This window comes from Candoia aspera, chromosome 1 (assembly GCF_035149785.1).
Source record: "Candoia aspera isolate rCanAsp1 chromosome 1, rCanAsp1.hap2, whole genome shotgun sequence".
Classification (NCBI taxonomy): domain Eukaryota; kingdom Metazoa; phylum Chordata; class Lepidosauria; order Squamata; family Boidae; genus Candoia; species Candoia aspera.
Genome location: NC_086153.1, coordinates 65,649,596 through 65,673,118, shown reverse-complemented (window position 1 = coordinate 65,673,118; position 23,523 = coordinate 65,649,596). Strand labels below are relative to the sequence as shown.

The 23,523-nt window shown below is 36.7% G+C and overlaps 1 protein-coding gene across 3 annotated transcripts in view; it reads left to right on the top strand.

The window, feature by feature from the left end:
• CRIM1 (cysteine rich transmembrane BMP regulator 1) overlaps window positions 1-23,523 on the top strand; it is a 159,528-nt gene that overhangs the window by 77,754 nt on the left and 58,251 nt on the right. For all 3 annotated transcript variants that reach the window (XM_063305812.1, XM_063305821.1, XM_063305829.1), the window contains one exon: window positions 19,916-20,158. In XM_063305812.1, the coding sequence (XP_063161882.1) occupies window positions 19,916-20,158 (243 nt within the window). The remainder of the gene's footprint in view (window positions 1-19,915; window positions 20,159-23,523) is intronic.

Sequence of the window (23,523 nt, the reverse complement as noted above, 5' to 3'; positions counted from 1 at the left end):
ACTGCAATGTTCTCAAACATCTCTACACAGTTAAACCTCAATTTAATGGACAATTTGTGGAAAAGTGTTTATTAAATCTGAATTTATGTAATTTGCCTTATTTGCATTATGACATACTTGTCAGTGAAATGGCATCCGCCTACACTGAATGTCCTCCCACTATTTTAGATTGAACATTGATAAGATTGAGGTGGTTGTCTTCCACTCAAATAAGCTCATTCCTTTTTCTTCTTTCTCACTTTGGGTTTCAGGGTTGCCAGTTAGAGGCCTCCCCAGTTATGAGGAACCTGGGAGACAAAATCAACAGTAGACTGTCTTTAACATATTTCATTTAAAAAACAAAACAAAAAAACTGATTCTATTTAGTGTCAGTTGCTTACTATCATAACACCCATGCTCTTGATTCATGCCCTGGCTGTGTCCTGCCTAGAACAGAGGTTAATATTAAGATATCTCATGGGTCTTTTAGTATAAGAGGCTCCTTATTTTATAGTATGATGTTAGAATTGGTTGCAATATGTTATTGTAGCAATAGGTATTTTATAGGCTATTTATATTATGCTATAAATAGTCTATAATATAACATAAGGAGCCTCTGTACTAGAAAGCCCATGACACATCCGTAAGATTATCCTATATCCTCCATATGATCACCTAATAATTAAACTATTATTACTGCTATTAATTTATATGATTTGCATAAATAATGTAACATTGACACAAATAACCTAAAATGTCAATTTTGTCATGTTAGAAGTAACACACTGTATGTTATTTGGGGGGGGGTGAAGTCCAAGTGCGAATTTAATTTATTGCATACAAAGTCCATTAAATGGAGGTCTGTTAAATCGGGGTTTCACCATATAACTTAGCTGCTTCAGCTGACCACTTCACTCCAATCAAAACCTTTTAAAAGCATTCTGCTGTGTCTTCCAAATGGATGGGTTTCCTTAATTAGACACTGCATCATTCTGAGTTTTTAGCTATTTGGAAGAGTAAACATTTAGTGATATATATGTAAGAAAATCTGTTTTAGCCATGACAGATGAGACAGATGATTGCATGGCTAATCATCTTTGTTCAGCATGACTAAAACAATGATTCCCTGGAAATGAATTCAGCCTCTGAAATATGAGTGTTGTAAACAATAAAGTTTCCATTATGGTGATTATTAATTTGCAGTTGATTTTGAAATTGATTTTGAAATGACCTCTCTGTGTATTGAAAAATTATGGTTATGTTGCTGCTTATAATTAATGTTACTTTTCAGCCAAATGCTGCAAAATCAGGCTAGAAACAATTCTGAAACAAAGAGCTATAATGCATAGTTTCTTTTCAGGGTTCCAGCCACTGTGTATGCTTGTGGACTTGTTTGGTTTTGTATTTCCTCTTTTTTCCTAGTCCAGTCTTTTCGAGACGGATAAAGTTTATTTTGTACCTTTTTCCCTTTCCAGCATTACCTTGTTAGCCTGTGTCCAATCTATAATTATTTGCAGGGATGGAACTGGACTTCATATATGTATTGGTTCTAAATGTCTCGATGAAACTTTCTTAACAGTTGAAGATAAATTAGCCTTGCAAAGTGAGATGAACTCTAAAAGGCAGCAGGCTGTAGCTCAGGGGTCCCCATGCCACTTTATGGAAATTGCCTGAAGACATTAATATATGTTTGTTAATCTAAATTTAGATTGCGTTGAAGTATTTGTGTTTGAATAAGATTAAATAGATGTGCTAAATACATGTACAGGCAGACAAGTATAAAATGTGCTGAAGTGTAATAAAATATATTTAACTAGTGGATAATTAAACAAAGAGATGATAATGATAATAATAATAATACAGATAAGGAAACAAATCTAGGAGAGCAAAGCCTAGAAATGTAGCATAGCAGCCTGGCTATTTAAACTATTCTGTTTCAAACCTAGAAAGGTTTTGTTTTTTTAACTTGCCAGCATTACTGTGTAGCACTGAAAGATATTTGAAAGTTGGATATAGGCCGATTTGTTCCTTTTTCAGATTTTCAGATTTTTGTTATGTTAAATCTCTTTGCATCCATTCAGCTCAAATTCAGGAATCCATTTTTAATTACTATTCCGCATCTTCAGCAAATATCTTACATCAGCACTTACAGGGACCTGCTGCTATACAAGCAGTAATTACTCTTCCTCTGTAAATTTAACTTTGGATTCTTTGTTGCTGCTTGTATTGAGTGTAATGAAATATCATCCTTAATACTGCCATTTGTCAGCATATAGTCAAGCCATTCGTTTTGTGGATTGGCAAAATGCAAAACTTAAATAGTAAATACTTCAAGTCCTCTGTAATTGCTACCTTGTAGCACGATTTGATTTTATGTTGTCTTTTGCTAAGTAGATTCTGGTGAAATCACCCTTGCTCAAAGGCTAATATTCTGTCTCCCTGCAACTGAAGGAATTTCATATTAAAGAATTTGTTGAAGAAAGGGGGTGGTAGAGCTTTCAGTCCTTCTTTCATAGACTTTGTCATATGTGAAATGTAGATTGTAATCATTTGTTTGCAAAGCTCAGATGGAGGCAAATGAGCCATTGGAAGGGTGACATGAGTGCACACCTTAAAGAGTTAGCAAAATGTTATTTTGTAATTACTGTACTTTTCAAATGGAATATGTAAATTGCCATCCATTTACCAAGCATAAATGAGGAAGTGAGCTATCTTAGATGGTTGAAAAGGAGAGTAGACAAGTTTCCATAGAACAGGCCTGTTGAGAGCTACTCCCCTTGATGACTGGTTGCTGCCTCTACATCAGGGTTTCTCAACCTTGGTAACTTTAAGATGTGTAGACTTCAGTTCCTCAGCATACTGGCTGGGGAATTCTGGGAGTTGAAGTTCACACATCTTAAGTTCACACATCTTGTCAAGGTTGAAAAACACTGCTCTACATCCTAGGAGCATGGAAGCAACAATTGGAGAGGAGGGCAGTCTTGATCTCCTCTGTGTGTGTTTTAGATACAACTGGTGGGCTACCATGTGATATGGAATGCTAGATAGATAGACATAGGCCTGATCCAGCAAGGATATTCTCACATTCTCCTGCTCTCAAGTCTAAATGAGCCCTGACTATAAAGTTACATTAACCCAAAGTATTGACATATTATTTCTAGAAGAGTATGTAGAAATTGTACTGAGATAAAACTAACCCAAGATTAACAAGGAATTGGATAAAGTTGTTACCCCAAATGGGAAACCCATTTAAACTTACATGTTGTCTTAGCTAGTTTTTTATCTGCAGAATTAAATTGATTATAATAAATGTTTCTCATATAAGTTATATACTGGGCTACCAATTAAATGTAACCTTCAGGCCATTAACTGAATGTTAAAAATCCTAAGGCTCAATAAGTGGACTATTAAATTTCAGTGAAAGTTGCTTTTGACTGTTATAGTTCAGTTTTAACATAAACTGTTTTGAATTATTGCTATAGCCTAGGTATCAAATTGTGAAGAGTTTTCATGAAATCTTTCAGCTTCCGTTCTGCTAGTTCATGTAATATGACCCATTGCTATTTATTCAATTTATATGGCTTTTAACAATGATAGTTTAACAAGGGTTTAAAACATGACAAAATGAAAAGATTGAAATATATATGAATGATATGATCACAATATACTATGTCTCTAATAAAGAAGTAAGAATCTTGCCATTTTTTCTTAGAATGTGTGTTTTACTAGATTCTAGGCAAATAATTCTATGCTTATTTACACCATTGGCAGGTCTGGATAGCTTTTCTTTATTAAAAAGCAAATTGCTAATGGTATCAGAAATATTAAGGCAAGAGATACAGTAAATGTTTTATTATGCCCAATTTTGAGAAACAACTGTGTTACAACCTAACGGTGAGTTTAGCCAAAGACTGAAGTTACAGCTATCCCTGGCCTTTATTGATGATAGGAACGAAGTACTCTATAATGTCTGGAAGATAAACTTCCTGATTCATTATCTACAAGTTGGTTTTCCCTGTGGATAAATTATTGCTGCCCATAAAATACTGTTTTTAAAATATTATAGAGTACCAGTTCTCACAGAACAAAAGGAATCAAAAACAAGAATTACTATACCTTTTCACTCAGAATTTATTTTATTGAACATTGGTTTTCTATCTGAATTAGGAAGTGTTTTTGAAAATTAAGCGACAAAACTAAAATCGACAAGTATATGTACACTGTAGATATGATAATGCTATGACTGAGAGAATCCTTGGAGTAAAAGTCCTGTATATGCAATGTAGCATTGCTTTCCAGACAGTTTGGATTTTTAGAAAATGCATTTGATTGAGACTATGAATTTGTTTATAGGAATACTCCTAATCGGTGAATAAATGAATGATTGTTTTATCATCCATGTGGGAAAATATGGGGACTCTTTCAGGCTGAACTAGATTAAGGAAATAGCCTGAAAGAAAAATGTTAATCATCTCCTCCCCAGAGCTACTTCTACAATCAGGTTTTCAGCCTCTTTCTGGCTATACCTTATTTCTGTTTCCATCTTCCTTCCAAACAAAATGTGCAGTATGCATATTTGAGTTCAGTATTAAAGTAGAAGTTACACCATTGCTTTTGCATCTCACTTGTTCACTTTTTTCAGTGGCTTTTTTTGCCCCACTATCAAAACACACCTCATGTCACAGCAAAGATCAACTTAATTCTCAGCAAGGTCTTCCAGCCCAAATCCAGCTCTGACCTGCATATAAAAACCTCATATTTCTTTGACCTGTATGCAGTCACATTCATATTGCACTTTTGACCCAGCAGAGTGTAATCGCATGCTAATAAATCAGTCCTATACAGGAGAAGAACAATTTTACTTTATCTTTGCTTGGACTCTTATTATTTGAGGGTGCTTTACCTCCTACAGTAAGGGAATCTTACTCAACTTGGCTTTGTTATTTAACATAACAGTTTTAGTTACGTTCATCTTTATTAATATAATGCCCATCTTGTTGATTTCTCTCTCTCTCAACAAGCCAAGAAATCTTTGTATTTTACAAAGGATGGAAATACTTTTCTGTTTGACAGCTGGATTTTGCATTTGCAAAAATTAGGGGCTTGTAATCATAACCTTGTTCCTTTTTATTCCTCCCAGAAATCTTTGAGCAAGTCATGTATGCAGTTTCCACCACTCTGTACCTGACAAGATTCCATTTGTATGTTTGAATGCTCTTCTTCACTCCCATCTAACAGTGAAAACTGATACAGGCATGGCTTGAGTTTGGCCACATTCCCTACCACTCCACTCCCCTTTTGCTTGATTCCTGGCCATATTTCTTTATGAATCATTTTTGGAAACACAAAAGTGTGCTACAATTATAAAAACTTTAATTTCCTCTGTGGGGTTGGTTGGTTTAGAATGAATGGTAAGGTATGACAAAGTTGAAAAGTTGGTCAAGCAAGTAGTTTAAGTTTTTTGAATAAGCAGTCTAGGCTTCTGGTAAAGGTTTTCTTGTGAACCCTAAACTTCCACAGAGTATATACTCTGCAAAAAAATAAACAAACAAACAAACCTCATTTTATGCATGTCTCTATTACCCAATCTTTCAGATGTCTGAGATAGCTGTATTTGTGAAATTTATACTTACGATTCCATCCCGCATCAACCTTGTTCCACCTCATTACATGATCCTAATTCCCACTTGTTTTCTTCTGGTTTTTCCTACCTTAGATCTATTTTTCCAACTGTCCAGTTCATATAGAAGATTCTTTGAGATTATCACAGCTGGCTATTCCTTGGGCAATATAAAAAGGGATCATTTTTGTTTCAAATATGTATGTGTAAATTTTCTAGTTCTCCAAGAGAATTGTTTAGAAAATGACAGAAACATAAAAAAAACAAAGCATATTGTTGAGTTTTACCAACAATTCAACAATTTGTTAACGTACCTACGAATTGCTGGAAGAATAAAATCTGATCTTAAAAATGAGGGATAGACATTAAGAAAAATGACAGAATTTTAAATTCTTATACAGAATCAAGACCATCTATAGAGTGTATTATAAACTCCTACTTAGATATAATAGAGACAGAACAAATTTTAAAAAATGATAAGTTGGATGCAGAATTTTAAAAAAAACAGTCCTAATACAACAATGGGAAGTATTATGGAACAAATCTATAAAATTTACCCCAAGCTATAATTTAAGAGAAAACTGGTATAAAATGTTTGCATATGGCGTACAACTCCATCAATAATTGCAAACATAGATAAATTATACAGTAATAAGTGTTAGAAATGCCACTGGACAAAAAGAATGTTCTATCACATGTGGCATATTCTAGAGGCGACGGACTCGTCCCTGGGGGAGCTGGGGGTGTTGACGACCGACAGGAAGCTCTGGCGTGGGCTGGTCCATGAAGTCACAAAGAGTCGGAAGCGACTAAACGAATAAACAACAACAAATCACATGTGGCAGACATGCAAAAAATCCCCAAAGTACTGAAAAGAGATAGACAGTGCCATTCAGAGAATCTTAAAATTCAAATTCAAAATGAAACAATTCTTTTTATTATTTATTTATTTTATTTTCTATCCCACCTTTATTATTTTTATAAATAACTCAAGGCAGCAAACATACCTAATACTCCTTCCTCCTCCTCTTTTTCCCACAACAACAACCCTGTGAGGTGAGTTGGGCTGAGAGACTGACTGGCCCAAGGTCACCCAGCCGGCTTTCATGCCTAAGGCAGGACTATAACTCTCAGTCTCCTGGTTTCTAGCCCAGCACCTTAACCACTAGACCAAATTGGCAAAATTCTTTTTATTAGGTATAATTCAGAATATATCAATAAAAATACCATAATTTATTAAGATAATGCTCATGGCTGTAAGAACAGACTTTGCACAACATTGGAAAAAAGATGTAGTACCAACAATATCTAATTGGGAACTTACCCCCAATATCTAATTGGGAGTATACACAACAGAGGCGAATCTAACAGTATATATAGTTCTTATTGTTGAGTGTAAGCCGCCCAGAGTTTTGTTTTAAGATGGGCAGCTATACAAATGTTTTAAATAAATATATACATAATAGAAGTTTAATTTGAAGCAAGAATGGTTTCCATATATTCTATATATCATGCAGCAAGGCAAATACAAACACTTAGAGTATGGTTCCTAAAGTTTATGTTAATAAGTACTGTAAATCAGTTGAAAGTCAGAAATTAGATACTTATTTTCAGTAGCTTTTTTCTTTTCCCTTTTTTAAGAATTTATAAATAATAATAATATAGTGGAGATTTTGGCAGTAAGCTCAACGGTTTATACTCTCTTTCATATCACAAAACCAAAATTAATTAACAAAGTTAATGAACTTTGCCTGGAATGGCCTATCTTTATTAAAGTTATATCAAGCATCAGTTGTATAACTTTGTCCACATTGAAATTATCTCTTCTGAAACTGTATCTTTGTTTTAAATTAACAATTGGCTTTAAACTTCAGATTCTAGTTTTTATGTAAATTACCATACAACATAAGTCCCCATTTTGAACAGAAAATACTTATTTTTGCAGATTGTGCAACATAAGTAGAGCATGATCAGAGATGGGAAGGGAAATAAAATTTCCAAAGATGGAACTTTATCCAATCATTCGTTCATGCAATCTTATGGAAAAAGTGCGGGAGCCAAGTAGGCTAGCTATGAAAAGAATGAATGTTGTATTCATGCATATTCAATGCATATCATAGAAGCAATTCGCATCATTCACAAGTGTCTCTGTTCTCTTGTAAACTACATCAGTAGTTTCTCCCTAGATAATTCTTTGATGTGAGAAACCAAATGCAACTTCAGATGCAACTTAGTTCTCTTTCTTTAATGATAACTGGTGCCATGTGCTTTGAGAGTAATCATGAATTATTTCATTCTTTGTAATCATTACATTCTAGCAATAAAGGCAGTGCATGACTGGCTTCATTCTAGTTGGAATATAGCCATCCAAAGTGCAGTGATCCCATGAGTTCAGTAGCAGGTAGAGAGTTTGAACCCCATAGAAAAGAACTGTGGTGATAGGTATCTGATGAGTTCCAACTAGAACAAAATTGGTCATGATCTGCCACCTGGTGGTCAGTGTAAGGAAAACCCTACACAGGATATACAGCTCCCTGTGTAAAAATAGAGAAATGTTCCTGTGCCGTAAGGGGGAGGGCGGTTAGAATGAAACTTATATAAAACTAAAATAAGGGCATGACATAACATTTGTACCTCTGCCTGAGCGCTTAAGAAAAAGAAGGTGGACTCTGTATATTGTTTATTTCATTTGTTGAATGATATGATTGGTAAAAGCAAAATAAAAGTGATGTTGGTATATAAATAGTGGCTTACTGCTTGAAGCTGAGAAAAAGATAAGTGATATATATTGTTGTACAACCACTGTGAATTTTAAAGTGTTGGAACGGGCTTTTAAAAGTAATGAATTTCACTCCTAAAAACCCTAGGATCCAAACATGGTTATGGTAAGAGTTAAGGTTGTCATTACACTGTGGTCCAGAAAGTTTCTAGTGGTTAAGGCACCCGGCTAGAAACCAGGAGACTGTGAGTTCTAGTTCCGCCTTAGGCATGAAAGCCGGCTGGGTGACCTTGGGCCAGTCACTCACTCTCAGCCCAACTCACCTCACAGGGCCGTTGTTGTGGGGAAAATAGGAGGAGGAAGGAGTACTAGGTATGTTCACCACCTTGAGTTATTTATAAAAATAATAAAGGCGGGATAGAAAATAAACAAACAAACAAATACTGTTATTTCATCATAGTGAAGAGAAGTGTCCTTGCCTTCATTGCTGGCCTATCGGACTAACCAATTGGTGCAGATTATGTAAAATTATCAAAGTTGGGTGGATATGTTTAGGATATTTTGACTGTTAATAGCTAATAACATGTATTTCTTACCTAGCTCCAATGATACAGCCCCCTTCGCCCTCTCAACATCACTGGAATGTGGGGATTTACAAACAGTGATCAGTGCTGAAAAGTGGGCGCACTGTGAACTTGGTGCTGTGGCAGTGTCAGAAGGAAAATTCAGATGGGATAAGACAATTAAAATTATAGGCGGGGCATGAGGTAATGTCAATATCATGTAAAGAGGGGTAGTTGCCAGACCATTCAAATAAGTTAGAAATTGCAAGTGAAGGTAAGACTCAGTGGTTTCCCCCTCTGTCACATTTCAGAGCATCTTTTTAATTAGAATAATAGATTTCTAGAATACGGTTTATTTCATGTATGCTCTGAAGTATGTGTGATTTGAGATTGGTGTCTGTGCTTCTAGTGCGCACTTCCCCAATGTTGGTGAATGGTTGACCAGAATTCAACATTCTGCATACTTTAGGTTTTCTGTTATCTTTAAGGAAAAAAGTAATTTTGTAGAACTCGCTGTCATATTGATATGACAGATTATATATAACACTAACATCAAATGTATGATTTGTCAATGTTAAAATACCACTTTCCTTTCAATATTATCTTTCGTTGCTATCTCTTCTGATGTGTGTCTCATTTATTCCTCCATCTCTCTCTGCTGCTAGATTTTATTCTTTTCATCCCAACAGAATGATGGAAAGACCTTCTGTAAAGGGGCTCAGGCTCTTCTGTCTGTCTGTTTGATCATCAGCAGGACAAACAGAACAGCACCAAATTTGCTATGGCTGGAAATGTCAGCAAAAGTGTTTGAAAATGGGCTGGATCGGGCTGGGAAGAAAAAAATATCCCCAAATTTAGCAATATTCCTATGGGAAAGGCAGTTGAGCAGTGGATAGGAACATTGTCAATTGTTCCACATTCAGCTCCCCCACCCCCAGGTTATATGCAACTTGCTCTTTGTTCTTCATTGCACAGATATGTACAAACACAGATGCCACATTAGGAGAAAGCAGAAACCTCTGCATGCACCATCAAGGCAACACATATACACCCTCCTAATTGGACCCTCACACATACTTCCATACAATTAGGGGCAACACATATGCACCATCCTGATTACCCCTCTTATATACACACCGAAGCAACAATTGCACATCTACCTAATCCAAGCCTCTCAGACCCATGCAGATGCAACATGTACTTTATGCAGAAAAAGCAAGCACCTCTTCTAGCTCTGGGGGCAAAAGGATTACAAGGAAGTCCAGAAGCCATGCTCTGCCTGCTTTGTACTGTTGGTTTTGCTTTGTACCTTGGTGGTTTTGCTTTGTTCTGTTGATTATGAACAGAATTAGGAATCTTTTTCCTAGGCAGAGAATAAATAAAATCTCTCCTCACTTGTGGGTGAAAACCATGCAGCATAACAAGAGATTGGTCAAGCGTTAGCTACTCTACTTAACGCTCTATGATGGTCGCTCTTTTTCTCCGCAACTGAATCTATCCATTCAACTTCTAATGACAGTTTCAGGCATTCTTGTTAGAACCCAGGAGATAATATTTAAAGAAGCTGCTGAATGGGCTTTGTGCACTTTCCTGAAACATCCAAATAGTGATGAACTCTAACATCGTTACATATTAAATATGAGCATGTGCCCTATGGAAATCTGGAACATTGTGGAATTGTCTAGTTTGTATCTGGGCTAGAGCTGAATAAAATTAGCTTTATTTGGATAATGTTGTAAGCATTAAGCATCTATGGCAATAGCTAAGATGGGGGGGGGGGGAATTTTCAGGTTTCAGAGAGCCAACATCTAATCCTGTCCAGTTCTAGGAAAATATTTCAGATTCCTGTGCATATGTAGAATATGTTTTGGCAACCAAACAACTACAGTGTCTACAACTCACCTTTTTGGAGCTGCTGCTTTGTGTTTGATTTTTAGAGCTCTAGCTTATCATGTTCCATCATTAAACCTTCTTTCTTCATTACATACAATGATTAAGGCCTCCCTTTGAGAAAAGAAATTGCTTTTCTTAGTAAGCTCCATAATAGGTAAACAGTTTTTGCAAAAGGACAAGGACAAAACAAAAGGTTACCATTTAAAGTTTTGGGTTTTGAGCTATCCCTATTCACAATATTATCCTTGTCCAGTGAAGCTCAATTTCTAAACAATCCCTATTCTCATTTCTATCCATTTTATTTTGTAGAAAGGGATTTTTAATTGCCATTTCTTTAAATTTTCACTCACTGTACTGCCCTTTTTTTTTTTTTTTTTTGTATAAAAACTCAGATGATTTTGAAAACCATTAGAATTCAGTCATTCAACAGAATAGATACTAAAGGTGCTGGAGGCTTGGGAGAAGAGAGGGAAATGCTAGTTTTCTACATCAATTTGCACCTCTCTGGATGTTGCCCCAGAGAAAACAAAATGTTATTTTCATGTAGCTATACTGAACACAGACATACCAAAGAGTTAATATGCATAAACATTTCATTAGAAGAGTGGGAAGGATGGACATACATCTCTTGCTCCAAACAAGACAAATGGGGCAATACTCTTGAAACATATACCATTGTAAACTAAGGTATAATTAATTAGGAAATTAAGCGGACAATAACATTATATAAAATATTATTTTAGACGTTTCCAGAACTCTAGCCATATTCATCTGAAGCAACTGTTGGGGGGGGGGCTTTTTAGAAGAAACTAACAATAAAATTTAAGTGTGTATAAAGCATTCGAGGAAGGAAGGAAGGAAGGAAGGAAGGAAGGAAGGAAGGAAGGAAGGAAGGAAGGAAGGAAGAATTATGTGTTTATTTGACTTGATGGCACTTCAGGCATTTGCTAATGGAAATTCTACTAGTTTTGTTTATAACTCATTGTTTGTATTCTTTTCCAATGAGAATGCTTTTTTTGTGCTGTATCTACATTCACAACACAAACATTTTTATGATTTGTATACTTTATGTATTTTTACTCTAAGCTGCCCTTTCATTAGCAGAAGTCTGAAGAGGATCAGATGAAGTGAACAAAAATGAAAAATATGCAGGACACTTCTACTGACATGTAAAATTCTGAATAGCTGCCTGTTGTAGGTCAATGACACTGCAGTGATTGTTCCTTATACAGGTAATCCTCACATAATGACCACTCATTCAGCCACTGTTTGAAGTTATGACAGCACTGAAAGAGAAGACTTAAGATCAGTCCTCAAAGGTGCAGCCAGCACAGTATCACTGTGGTCACATGATAGTGATCCAGGTGCTTGGCAACTGGCACACATTTGCAACAGTTGCAGTGTCCCGTGGTCATGTGATTGCCATTTGTGACCTTCCCTGCCAGCTTCCGACAATCAGTCTGTGGGGAAGCCAGCAGGAAGTTGCGAGTCACGGTCACATAACATCACACTTAAGAACTTGCAGTGATTCACTTAACGACCACAGCAGGAACTGACAAGCTGATGTCATAAGTCCGGTGTAGTCACATGGTGTTTCACTTTGCAACCGCATCGCTTAGCAATGGAGTTAATAGTCCCAATTGTGGTTGGTAAGTGAGGACTACTTGTATACTGTTGTAAGCAAAACGTTCCTTTTTAATAGGATCTGCAAAAAAAAAAAAGTACTAGAATAATTATGATGCACCTTGGAAGGAAGAGGATGGATGTTCTGTGAAAAATGGAAGTTATGAGAGGAAGAGAGAAATTAATGCGGACCAGCTGATAGGAAGAAAGGAACCCTCACTCCTGCCATAGTTAGATTCTTTGGTACAATTGAGAATCTACCATTTATATTATAATCTTCGTAAATTAATCATTGTTTATTTTCTTCAAGAAAATAAACTGATTAATTTGATTAATGATTAAATGATTAATTAATAAACAATGATTAATTTTAAAGTCATCAGTTCATCTTCCCCATGAATTTTAATTTTATCTTCAACAATTCATAGATAGGTATCAGAACATATTAGGTGTTGTTGGGACATAAATAGGAAAGATTTCCCTGCCAACAAGACCTGTCTGGAATGGAGTTAAATGGAAACCAGAGGCTGGAGAAGGGAAAACTGGCAGGACTATGCAAAGACATGTAGTCTGTACGAGAGTTAATTTTTTCTCTATTCAGATGGGTAAATTAACAACACTTTATAGCTTTCAGCTTTCCCCATGAAAGGAGTCAAATCATTGGCTGAATATGTGGTTCAGATCAAGCAGAAGGGAAATCAAGGACGAAAACTTAGATCTAGCACTTATAGTTGAGCTGAGCAATTTGAAGGAAGCAAGAACTGCATGGATTTCAATAAATAAGGTATCTTTAGTACTAGTCTTGGGGTAAATGCATAATCATGGAGACTGCCAGAGGAATTTCCAACTCTCATTTTTTGTGAGTTCTTTAAGGTGGAGTCTCTTTGAATCATTTGAAATATTTTCCCTCGGTTTCTCACCATGTGGGCTGACTTGCCATTTAACTTCCCATGGACTTGCCTTTTGTGTCATTTTATGTCTGTTTTCCCTTCCTTTACTTTCCCAGCCTTCCCAACAATTTCTCACAGCCCCTTTGTCCTGTCAATAGCAGCAGAAGTGAGCCTCCAGGGGCTTAGGTTACAACACTACAACCATAAGCCTGCTAAGGTCAACCCATGGTTAATTTTTGGACTGGCTCTAGGGAGGCTTGAAATTCGGGTTCCTCTCAACCATTCAGCTTGTTGAGTGGTCAGTCAGGCTCATTCCAACTTGCCTTACAAGATGTTATTGTGAGGGGAAAAGTAAGGTGGAATATAAATTGAACCATTATATTTTAAAGCATGGAAAGGCTGAAGCCAAATGAGCTGGACTAATTGGCTCTGAGGTTATAGAACCTGCAAGCACAGCTCTGTATTGTCCACCTCATATTTCTCTCAAAGAAGAAAAGCCCCAGGGCAGTTGAAGGCAGGCAGAGTCAGGTTTTCATGCAATCTGGAATGCTTACAAATTCAGAACTGCATGGTGTGTACTCCTGGTGTCATCTTAATATATTACAGAATGTGGACATTCATGCTTACTTGGTTCATATTAATGTTCCAGTCTGACAAATCCATTGTTGTCTAAAATCTTTTTATCCTCTTTCTAAAAGTCCAAAACAAATCTCTTTGAACACAAAGAAGAGTCCAGATATGATTTGACAATTATGTAAAAGCTCAGTGTAGTTTCTTTCTACTTCAACCAGTTCATTTGTGAGGGATGATATACAATGTGTGTCTAATGTAATCTCTCTTTAAAATCTAATTAACTATCCTTTTGATATCCTAAAAATCTTTTTGAGTATTTAGCATTCCTGTAGGGTTGCCTGTCTGCCTGGCTGCTTCAGCTGGATAATCATTTTTCTTGTTTATCCCTAATCCTTTTAATATTTCCTTCCTGCCCATGTGTTACTGTACAGTACTTCTATTGTTTGGCATCAATTTCAGTGACAGCTGTAGTTGATCTCCAAGTGGAAGAAAGGTATTTTGTATTTGATTTTAACAATATAAAAGGATATAAGATTATAGAAAACATAGAACCATGTTTTCATCACAATATCGTGCACAATTTAGTAACCATTAAAGCTATGCATATTCTTCAAAGGAGATGCTTCAAACCATGCAGGAGTACATAGGAAGCACCTCTTTTCAGGTTATTAAAGCAGACATGTTTTTTTTTCCAGGCTAGTGCAGTTTTGAAAGTTGCTCCCAGCTGTCACTGTATGGATGCATATGCACAGCCACTTTGCTTTGAGAAATGCATTCTATTCCAAAGCACTTCTTCCAAAGGATTAGCACAGCCCTAATAAATACAAGTAGTCCTCGCTTAACGACCATTTGTTTAGCAACTATCTGGAGTTACAACAGTGCTAAAAAAAACCAACATACAACCATTCCTCACACTTACAACCATTGCAGCATACTCTGCAGTCACGTGATCATGATTTGGGCACTTGGCAACTGTCACGCATTTACAATGGTTGCAGCGTCCCATGTGATTGCCATTTACCTTCCCAACCAGCTTCCAATAACCAAAATCAATAGGGAACTGCATGATTCGCTTAGTGACCACATGGTTTGCTTAACAGCCATGGTGATTCACTTAAAGACCACGAAATGGTCATAAAAATCAGGTCTGGATTCGCTTAATGACCACATCACTTAGCAACCTAAATTCCAGTCCCAATTGTGGTTAAGCAGGGACTACCTGTATTGCCTGTTACTATGCAGATTTAAGATATGTCTTGTATAGGACTGCAGCATAAGTAAGATAGGTTATAAAATTTAAAAAATGCTATGAATGCTTTTTAAAAGCATTAGTTTTTAATGCTTTTTAAAGCAAAGCTATGTTTTGCTTTAACAAACACAATTTGTATCTTACTGATAAAAGTGTTCCAGGTAATATTAAATCATTTATTCATTTATTTATTTGTCAAATTTGTCACCATCTATCTTCTCCAAGCAGAGGAACTCTGGGTGGTTAATCATTGAACATCGATCATAGTGGCAATTCTAGCATATTGTATATTAACTAGCATGTCAGGTTTGGTCAAAGGCTTAGCTTTCAGAGCTAGAGTAAGCGAATTATATTTTTACTGAAAACATAACTTGAACTAATAACTGTTCAGTAACTATTATGCCTTTTTTAAAATACACCTCATTTACATACAACCTTCCAATCATTTTGATGGAGTTTTGCCCATTGTTTATTAAGATTATTTCCCAGTAATCTTTATTAGCAGAAAAGAGCTGTGATGAGTTGCTTGAGTTTGTAATTTTTATTTTTCATGTCTCATTTGAGACCAGTTGGGTAAGCAGTTCTTTATGTATGTAAGCTAGTTCTTAAATTAGGTGTGCTCTAGATATGAATAAGCATTAAAACATTTTTTTCTGTACTGCTCAATGAGAACATCCACATGAGCTAGGGGACAGGAAAACATGAGAAATGGTACTCTAGATGGAGCAGCCCTGTGGGCTATGTATTACTCCCAGGCTGGATGTTCTGTCTTTTTTACCATGTTTTCCTCCCTTCTTCTTTTTTTCTATCCATGGGTATTTTAGCTTCTTTTTCCTATGGATGATGTCCTGATTTTCATTTCATTTTTATTTTTTTCTGCATCTTTTCTTGTTCCTTGATATCATTTTGAAAGCCTAGCATTGGATAAAGCATTTCTGATCATTGCTTCAGATCCATTTTGTCATTTTTGTTTTTTTAAAAACATTTTTCATGGTGATATTGGGTTTTTCTTTGTTTTTACTATTTTATTCTTTCAGTGAAGGCAGCGCATGCTATGTAGCACATAGGTTGGGCAAACCATGAGCTATTTGTTGCGCCTTGAAGTACACCTTAGAACACTCGTATCTGTCATGAGGAAGGATGGCGAGCAGGGGGCTCCCTTCCAGACTGTTAAGCACATGCGTAGCACTGAGGAATTGGTGAGCCATTCCAAGAGGCACAGATTGGGACCGCCTTAACCTGCGGGGTTTATATGGCTGGGTTTTCCCACGTTTGTTCAGTTTGTTAGGATTACTGTTGTGTATTATCAATAAAACATTAGAGACCAGTTCCCTGTCTCAGAGTGTTTCCTGGGAGTCAGGACAGTATCATTGACAGTAAAAATCACTGACAGTGCAGTAAAGATGGTTTAAAGAAAGCTAAACTTAAGCTGGAGGAGTGATGGTTTTTTTCTGCAAGATTAGAAGCAATTTAAAATATATAATATAATAATCTCCAAAAATATAATAATCTCCAAATTACAGGCAGGAGAGGTAGTATATGTGAGAAATAAGTGGAGAGAGAAGGATTCTCAAGGCGATGTTACACAGCTTCAAAACTATGAAGTGCAGGGCAAAGAGTCCTTTGAAATGTGGGATAGGTAGGAAGAAGATGCAGTGGTTGCCCCACCATGCTGACGTAGGGCAGTCAACCATTTCATATGACTTCAACTAGTTTGCAGTAAAGATTTTTATCTAGCCACACTGTGTCAAGTATCTGAGAGATTTGTGCCAAGTTCAAACCTAGTTAAGCCTTGTAAAGTTGGAGGTTGCAGATTTACAGCCAAGTTCAGGTAGCCTGACAGCATGGAAACCATCAAAACATAATAAGTAAGTTCTAAAATGTAGTAAGACTTGATAAACTTTGACAAATGAAGAAAAAAAATCACAGTAGCTGAATCAGCTGCAAAACAGTGAAGACACAGAAGAAATTAAATAATATAATCAGGACAATATGTAATCAGCTGATTTTTATCTTCCTTATATTTCATCATAGTGCGTTCAGCTCCTAAGGCACTCTTAACAGTAATGCAGAGTGAAAATAGGTATCAAAATTGGAATCAGACTACTGAAGGGTAAGCAAGCTCCTAGAGTTAATTTTTCACTACAATCTTCACTGCATAAGATGTTGAAAGGAATCTGCAGTGTAGCTTTTGTTATTAAGAGTCAAATTGAGAGAATAAAGAAACAATTTAGTCATTAAACAACAAGTAAACAGTTCCTTATAGCATTTCCAATTAAGAACTGAGCATTCTTAAAGAACTCAACTGTGAAATTGTTGCTGTATTAACTAAATACTTTGAGGTTTTCATGCAAAATTAATTGGAAATAATCATCTTCAGAGTACTTGAACACTAAAATTCCAAGCATTATGCCCTATTAAAAAGTCGCAGCATTTTTCAGGACCAAGTTTCATCTAATGTTCACTAAATGTTTGCTCAGATACCCATGAGCTGCAGATGGTGGCAGTAGAAGGAAGGATAGGACAGAAAGTTGTTTTGCAGACAGTGACTGAAGTTTGGCTCTATGGCCAGAAAGTTAGGATTAATGCTCAAGTCTTTGCCTCTCCCTTTGCCTTAACTGCATCTCAAATAAGTTTAATAGTTCAGCACTGTGCAACTGAGATAGGCAGAGACAGACTGCCCCACTAATTATTCCTAATTATTCTACAAGGAGGCATTGATACATTTTAATATTGTTTATACAGTAGTGGTTTTATTAATGCATTGAGTTACTTAAAAAGACTAAATATTGTAATAATTATGGTCCTTTGAAAAACTAAGTATTGTTATATAAGCTAAAAACTAAAAATTATACTCTTTTGAAATTTAAAATTACTAGGATTCACCCCCTCCCCAGTTCCAAGGAAGGCCCAGCACTGCTCCTGTAATTTTTGCCACAGCAAAAGGGTGACAATTGTGGAGGTTGCATGAGGAGTTAGGCTAGTAAAAAGTTGGGTGCATGGAGGGAGGGGCTTTAAAGAAAGAGAGAAAAGCTGAATCTAACACGTAGATTGGCAAAAGTGAAAACAGAAAACCAACATAATACAGGGTATTTGAAGGTTCTGAGAGTTATGAAGGAGTGTGCTTGCAAGCTATGTAATAACATGCAGTGCCACTAGTTATATGAGCATTATGTGCCTAGCTTTTCTACAAAGTATGTGTTTTATTAGTAACAATTACTATACATGAGCAAAAGCTTTTGTTTTTAAGTTTTAAAACACTGCATGCTTTGTGTGGGGAAGGAGAAGTTGCCATCATTAACTATGCCCATTACCATGGAACTGCTAATTTGGCCTGGAAAAGTCCAGATGGCCATTAGATGGCATCAGAGTGGCCTTCAGGATTCTTGCAGCCAGATGTGATAGGCTGTCAGTTCACTATTGATTCTTCTTTGTCACAGGATGCCCTGAGAGGACAGATTATAATTTTTTTTAAAATGTTGTAAGTCATCCTGTATCAGTGGGAGAAATGATAGAACAAGATCTGAATCAAAGTAGAAAGACTATTCAACTATTACACTGTACTGGCTTATCTCACTAGCTATTTGTCCTTGCTGTGAACCTTTCCCTTCGCAAATCCTGTGGAATGTGGAAATGGCTTGTGGAAGAATCTCATTACTAGATCTGTGGATGCCTCTTTATGTTAATCCAAAACTACTATAACAGAAAGTGTTTTATTTACTCCTAATAGGCTTTAAGCATTTGTTTTAAGATGGAGAGTGGCTAACATGAAACAAAAGAAAATTAATAAACTTTCTGAAAAATGGAATTAGAATTTTGAGAACTGTTATGTTCAAATGCAGTAATAAGCACCATGATTTGTTTAACTCTGCTGCCAGTGCTCAAACCCATGTCAAACTTAAAAGGAATACATAATCTTGTGGACAAATAGTTATTGTATCTATTTGCATATGAAGAGTTGGATTATCTACTTGGTTTTAATAGGTTATTTGTCCTATTTCAGTTTTTATTGGTGATCCTATTATTATGTCATTATTTTAATACATTGTTTTGATGTTTGAAATAGTAGTTGCTTTAGGAACTTCTGCTAAAAGAGAAAGAAGCAATCCTTAAAATATTAACAAAGAACGAATTTAAAATCTTCCATTTGGTAGACCAACATTTCTGAGAAACCTAACTCAGTGCACAGTAAGCCCAATGCCAACAGCCTTTGCCAGGAGCCCCACATGTAGTAAATGGTAAATGATCTTTTATTTATTATTCAAATATCTCTGAGCCTGGGAAATTATTTTTTCTTCAAAAAGATCTTAAGGAATAAGGTAATCTTCACTAAGAAACAGCCAGATAGTCTGAATATGTGTACCCTTGGCTAGGGTTCTGTCCATTTAAAACTTACTTTACTTGTGTCTACTGAAAACTTAAGGCAACCAAACATTTGCAGTGTTCTATGTGATCATTGTCTTGATCTCTGTCAGGACTACAAGTGATTATCTTGTCACCTGGAATATTGGTTCGGTATATCTATTGTAAGAAAAAGCTCAAGCGAGCATGCATCTTTAAAGAAAATGAATTTCATGGGAATTACGTGTTTATCCGAAATACCCCTGGTAAAACCATCTTCTTTATGAACTTTCCTGTTCTTTAAGAACCATCCCTGTAATGTACGCTGGGTAGGTGGGTGGGAATATTAAAAAATAAAAGATTTTTTGAAATATGTGCATGACTTTTCACTAGTTTATCCAACCCACTGTGAATCTTCAGATATCAGGATAAAGTCTTACTGACATGCGCTTGTCTTGCTTTCAGAAGAAAAACCGGACTGCTCCAAAGCCCGCTGTGAAGTTCAGTTTTCTCCACGCTGCCCAGAGGACTCTATTCTGATTGAAGGCTATGCTCCCCCTGGAGAATGCTGCCCTCTTCCAAGCCGCTGTATCTGCAACCCTGCAGGATGTTTGAGGAAAGTCTGTCAACCTGGCTATTTGAATATATTGGTTTCCAAAGCATCAGGCAAGCCAGGGGAATGCTGCGATTTCTATGAATGTAAACCAGGTAAGGTGCCCTCTCTTTTCCTGTCCTGGTCAATTTCTTTCAGAGCTTATATATAATTTAATATGGACTCCTATACATGCCTGTTCCCACTACTGAGCAAAAGTAATCCTAGGCCAGCATTTCTATATCACTTTGCTGTTTAAGACACAAAAACACTAATAATAAAGTCCCTAGCAATAAAATGAGGCAAATAATTCAAATATGGCTGGCCTGAGGGTTTGACTATGTCAGAATTTTTCTGTCTTTGAGGGGATCCTCAGAAAGGTGAAAAAACATATTGGAAGATCAGATGAGGTAACGGAATATTAAGCTGTGTGGCCGCATATAAATTCATGAGGTAGTCAGATGGTCTTTTTATCTTTTGTTGTTTCAAAAAAAGACACTGCAGTGAGTAGCGATTGCAGTTAGCTTTGTAATCATCTTTAAAGCAATCAGCATCCATTAGTTAGTAAAACTAGAAAAAAATCCAGCTACCTATTCTAGTTTTGTGCTAAGGTTGCAGAGGGGCTCCCAATGCTTTTGCTAAATGAAAAGAAAAACTGATGAAAGGACCTATGGCCCAGATTTTGTGCCATTAACACAGCTATGCCGTGTAATGATTTCATTATTTTATCACCTTTATCTGTTTAGTCTAATGGTAGCTGGTGCCCACAGGTAGGTGGAAAATACAGTCTGAAAATTGCATATAGCTAGATCACAATAGTATTTATAGCCTGTGAAGTAGTCCCAGCTATCTGAAAAATATGTCATAGGCGAAACCACAGTTGCTTACATTCTGGCCCTTTAAACAAACAGAATATAATCATTGGAATTAAATATTTTTGGAAACTCAGAAGAACTGAGAAAGAAAGTGAGCCAGTGTGACACAGTGGTTAAGGTTAACATTACAAGCTGGCATTGAGGAAAGCCAAGTCCACTTCAGCCATGGAGGCTCACCGGGTGACTTTGGGCCAGTCACTCTCTCTTGGTTCAACCTATTGCACAGAGTTTTTGTTGTGGGGAACAAGAGGGAGCACTGTGAATGCTACCTTGAACTCCTATACATAAGGCAGGGTATAAATCTAACAAATAAAATAGGGTCAGGGCAAGTTTGATCTCCAAGGAGATGATGTTCTAGAGGGTGTGCACCATGACAGAAAAGGCTCTCTTCGTGGCACTCCCTCACAGATGGGGCCCAGAGCATGCCTGTCCTGCTGGATCTAATAGGAAAGATAGATACCACCGGGGAGAGACAGTCCCATAAGTAACCCAGTCCCAAGCCATGAAGAGCTTTAAAGGTAACCACCTGCACCTTGAAAGCATCCTGCTAGGCAATGCAGCTCCAAACAAACGGTACCCATAACTGTCTGCACTACTGCATTCTGCACCAGCTGAAGCTTCTGAATACTCTTCAAGGGCAGCCCTATGTAGAGTGCATTGCAATAGTCCAATCAGGAGGTGACTAAGGCATGAGTGGCTGTGAGCAGGGGCCTCCCAGTCCAGGAACAGGTGCAGTTGACACACAAAGCTGTCCAAAAACCCCTTGGCCACTGCTGCCATCTGCTTTTTGAGCAGAAGCCATGAGTCCAGGTGGACCCCATCTCCCAAATTGTACACAGGATCTATCTGGGGCAGTGAAACCCCATCCAGAGCAAGCGATGGGAGGTACTCAGAACCAGGGGTATTGCTGATTTGCCATGCCCAGGCTCAGCAATAAATCACAGATTTCCAGACACTGAAACCTTAGTTTTGCTCTTGGCTAGACTTGGCAAAAGATTCCCAAACAAAACTTGGCTAGATTAGAATTTTACTGACGACAAGAAGGAAACCTCAAACACAATAATTGCTTACCCACTGCAGTCTAAAGAAGACAGAGACTTACATACTTGTTCTCCAGAGTTGCATCTAAGCTTCTTCCTTCTGACCTTCCAAATTAATGGACACTTGGGTTGCTTGGTGACATTTGGTGGCCAAGATACAACAGCCACCTCTAGCTTAGGAACCACTTATTCGCCCCTCACCAGCCTTGATCAGTACACTTGTAGTTCCAGGACGTTGCTAGGTATCTGTTTTAGATTTGTTAGAATTCAGATTCAGGATATTATATTAGCATGTGTCTTGGTAGCAGGCACAATCATGTTCCATCACATGGTGAAAATATATTTATGAAAGTGGACTTTTGAATAGGCCTCAGGAAAATATTGAGTATGCTGGTGTAAATCTCTTAGTTGTTTCATACCCACCTACATACCCATCATTTAGTTGCTTCCTACCCACCTCCATATCCATCACTCTATTCTTTTTGAGATAAGCAAAGCTAAGCAAAGCACAGAAAGAAACAGTAAGCAAATGAAATTAAGGATGTGAAATAAGAAAAAAGGAAATATAGCTAAATTTAATTTATAACTACACTGAATGGTATAGTGCATCTTCTTACCTTTCTATCCTTGCTAATCGTATTTGCTTGTACCAAGTCTATACACTACTTCATGCATTGCCTTTTGTTCTTTAAATTTCTTACCTCTCTTTTTTTGAGGATCTCAGCACAAATTTCTGTTTTCCCATTAGTCTTGATGCATTTAATCTTTCTTCCTATATTTGTTACACCCTCATTCTTTCTCTTTGCATGAACAAATCACCTAAACATATTTCTTTTGTACTGGTCACTCTGTTTTGTGTCCGATCCACTATCAGTCATCATGCATTTGTTCTTGACCCTATCTCCAGTTGTTTTTATCACACATTTCTTTCCATTTCATAAATACACTTTTATGTTTCTCCTGATATACCCAGCTCTTACTTCCACTTAACAAAGTAAGAAGAAGCATGCTTCCATTTTTGCTTGTTTTACCAGTCCTCGTTCCTTGCAGCAGACCACTTAACACCCACTATTGTTCTACCAGCATTTGTATGTCTTAAAATTTCTCTATCTCTACTGCTATTAGTAAACATTCTATCAAGTTGCATAAATTCATCTACTTGCTCTGATTTTTCATCATTTATGTAAAATCTCCAGTTGTTAACTCTATTTTCCTTTTCAAAGTATCTTCATCTTTTATGCATTAATTTTCGGATTCATCATTCAACCTGTCTAATGCTTTCTGCATATTGCTCAGATTTTCAGCCAACAACACTGTATCATCTGCATTCAAATATATGTGCACATTCATGTTCCCAACTAACAGTCCTCTAATGTCATCACAAGCTTTCCTTTTATCCATAAACAGATTAAACAATGAAGGGGACATCTTAATTTTCTCCCTGCTCATTTGAACATTTCATTTATTCTCACACATTCTTTATTTCCATTATATGCTGCTCTTAATGTATTCAGTAACCAGGCATAATATCTGTGCAAAATATTCCATTATTCTAGCTTATTAACT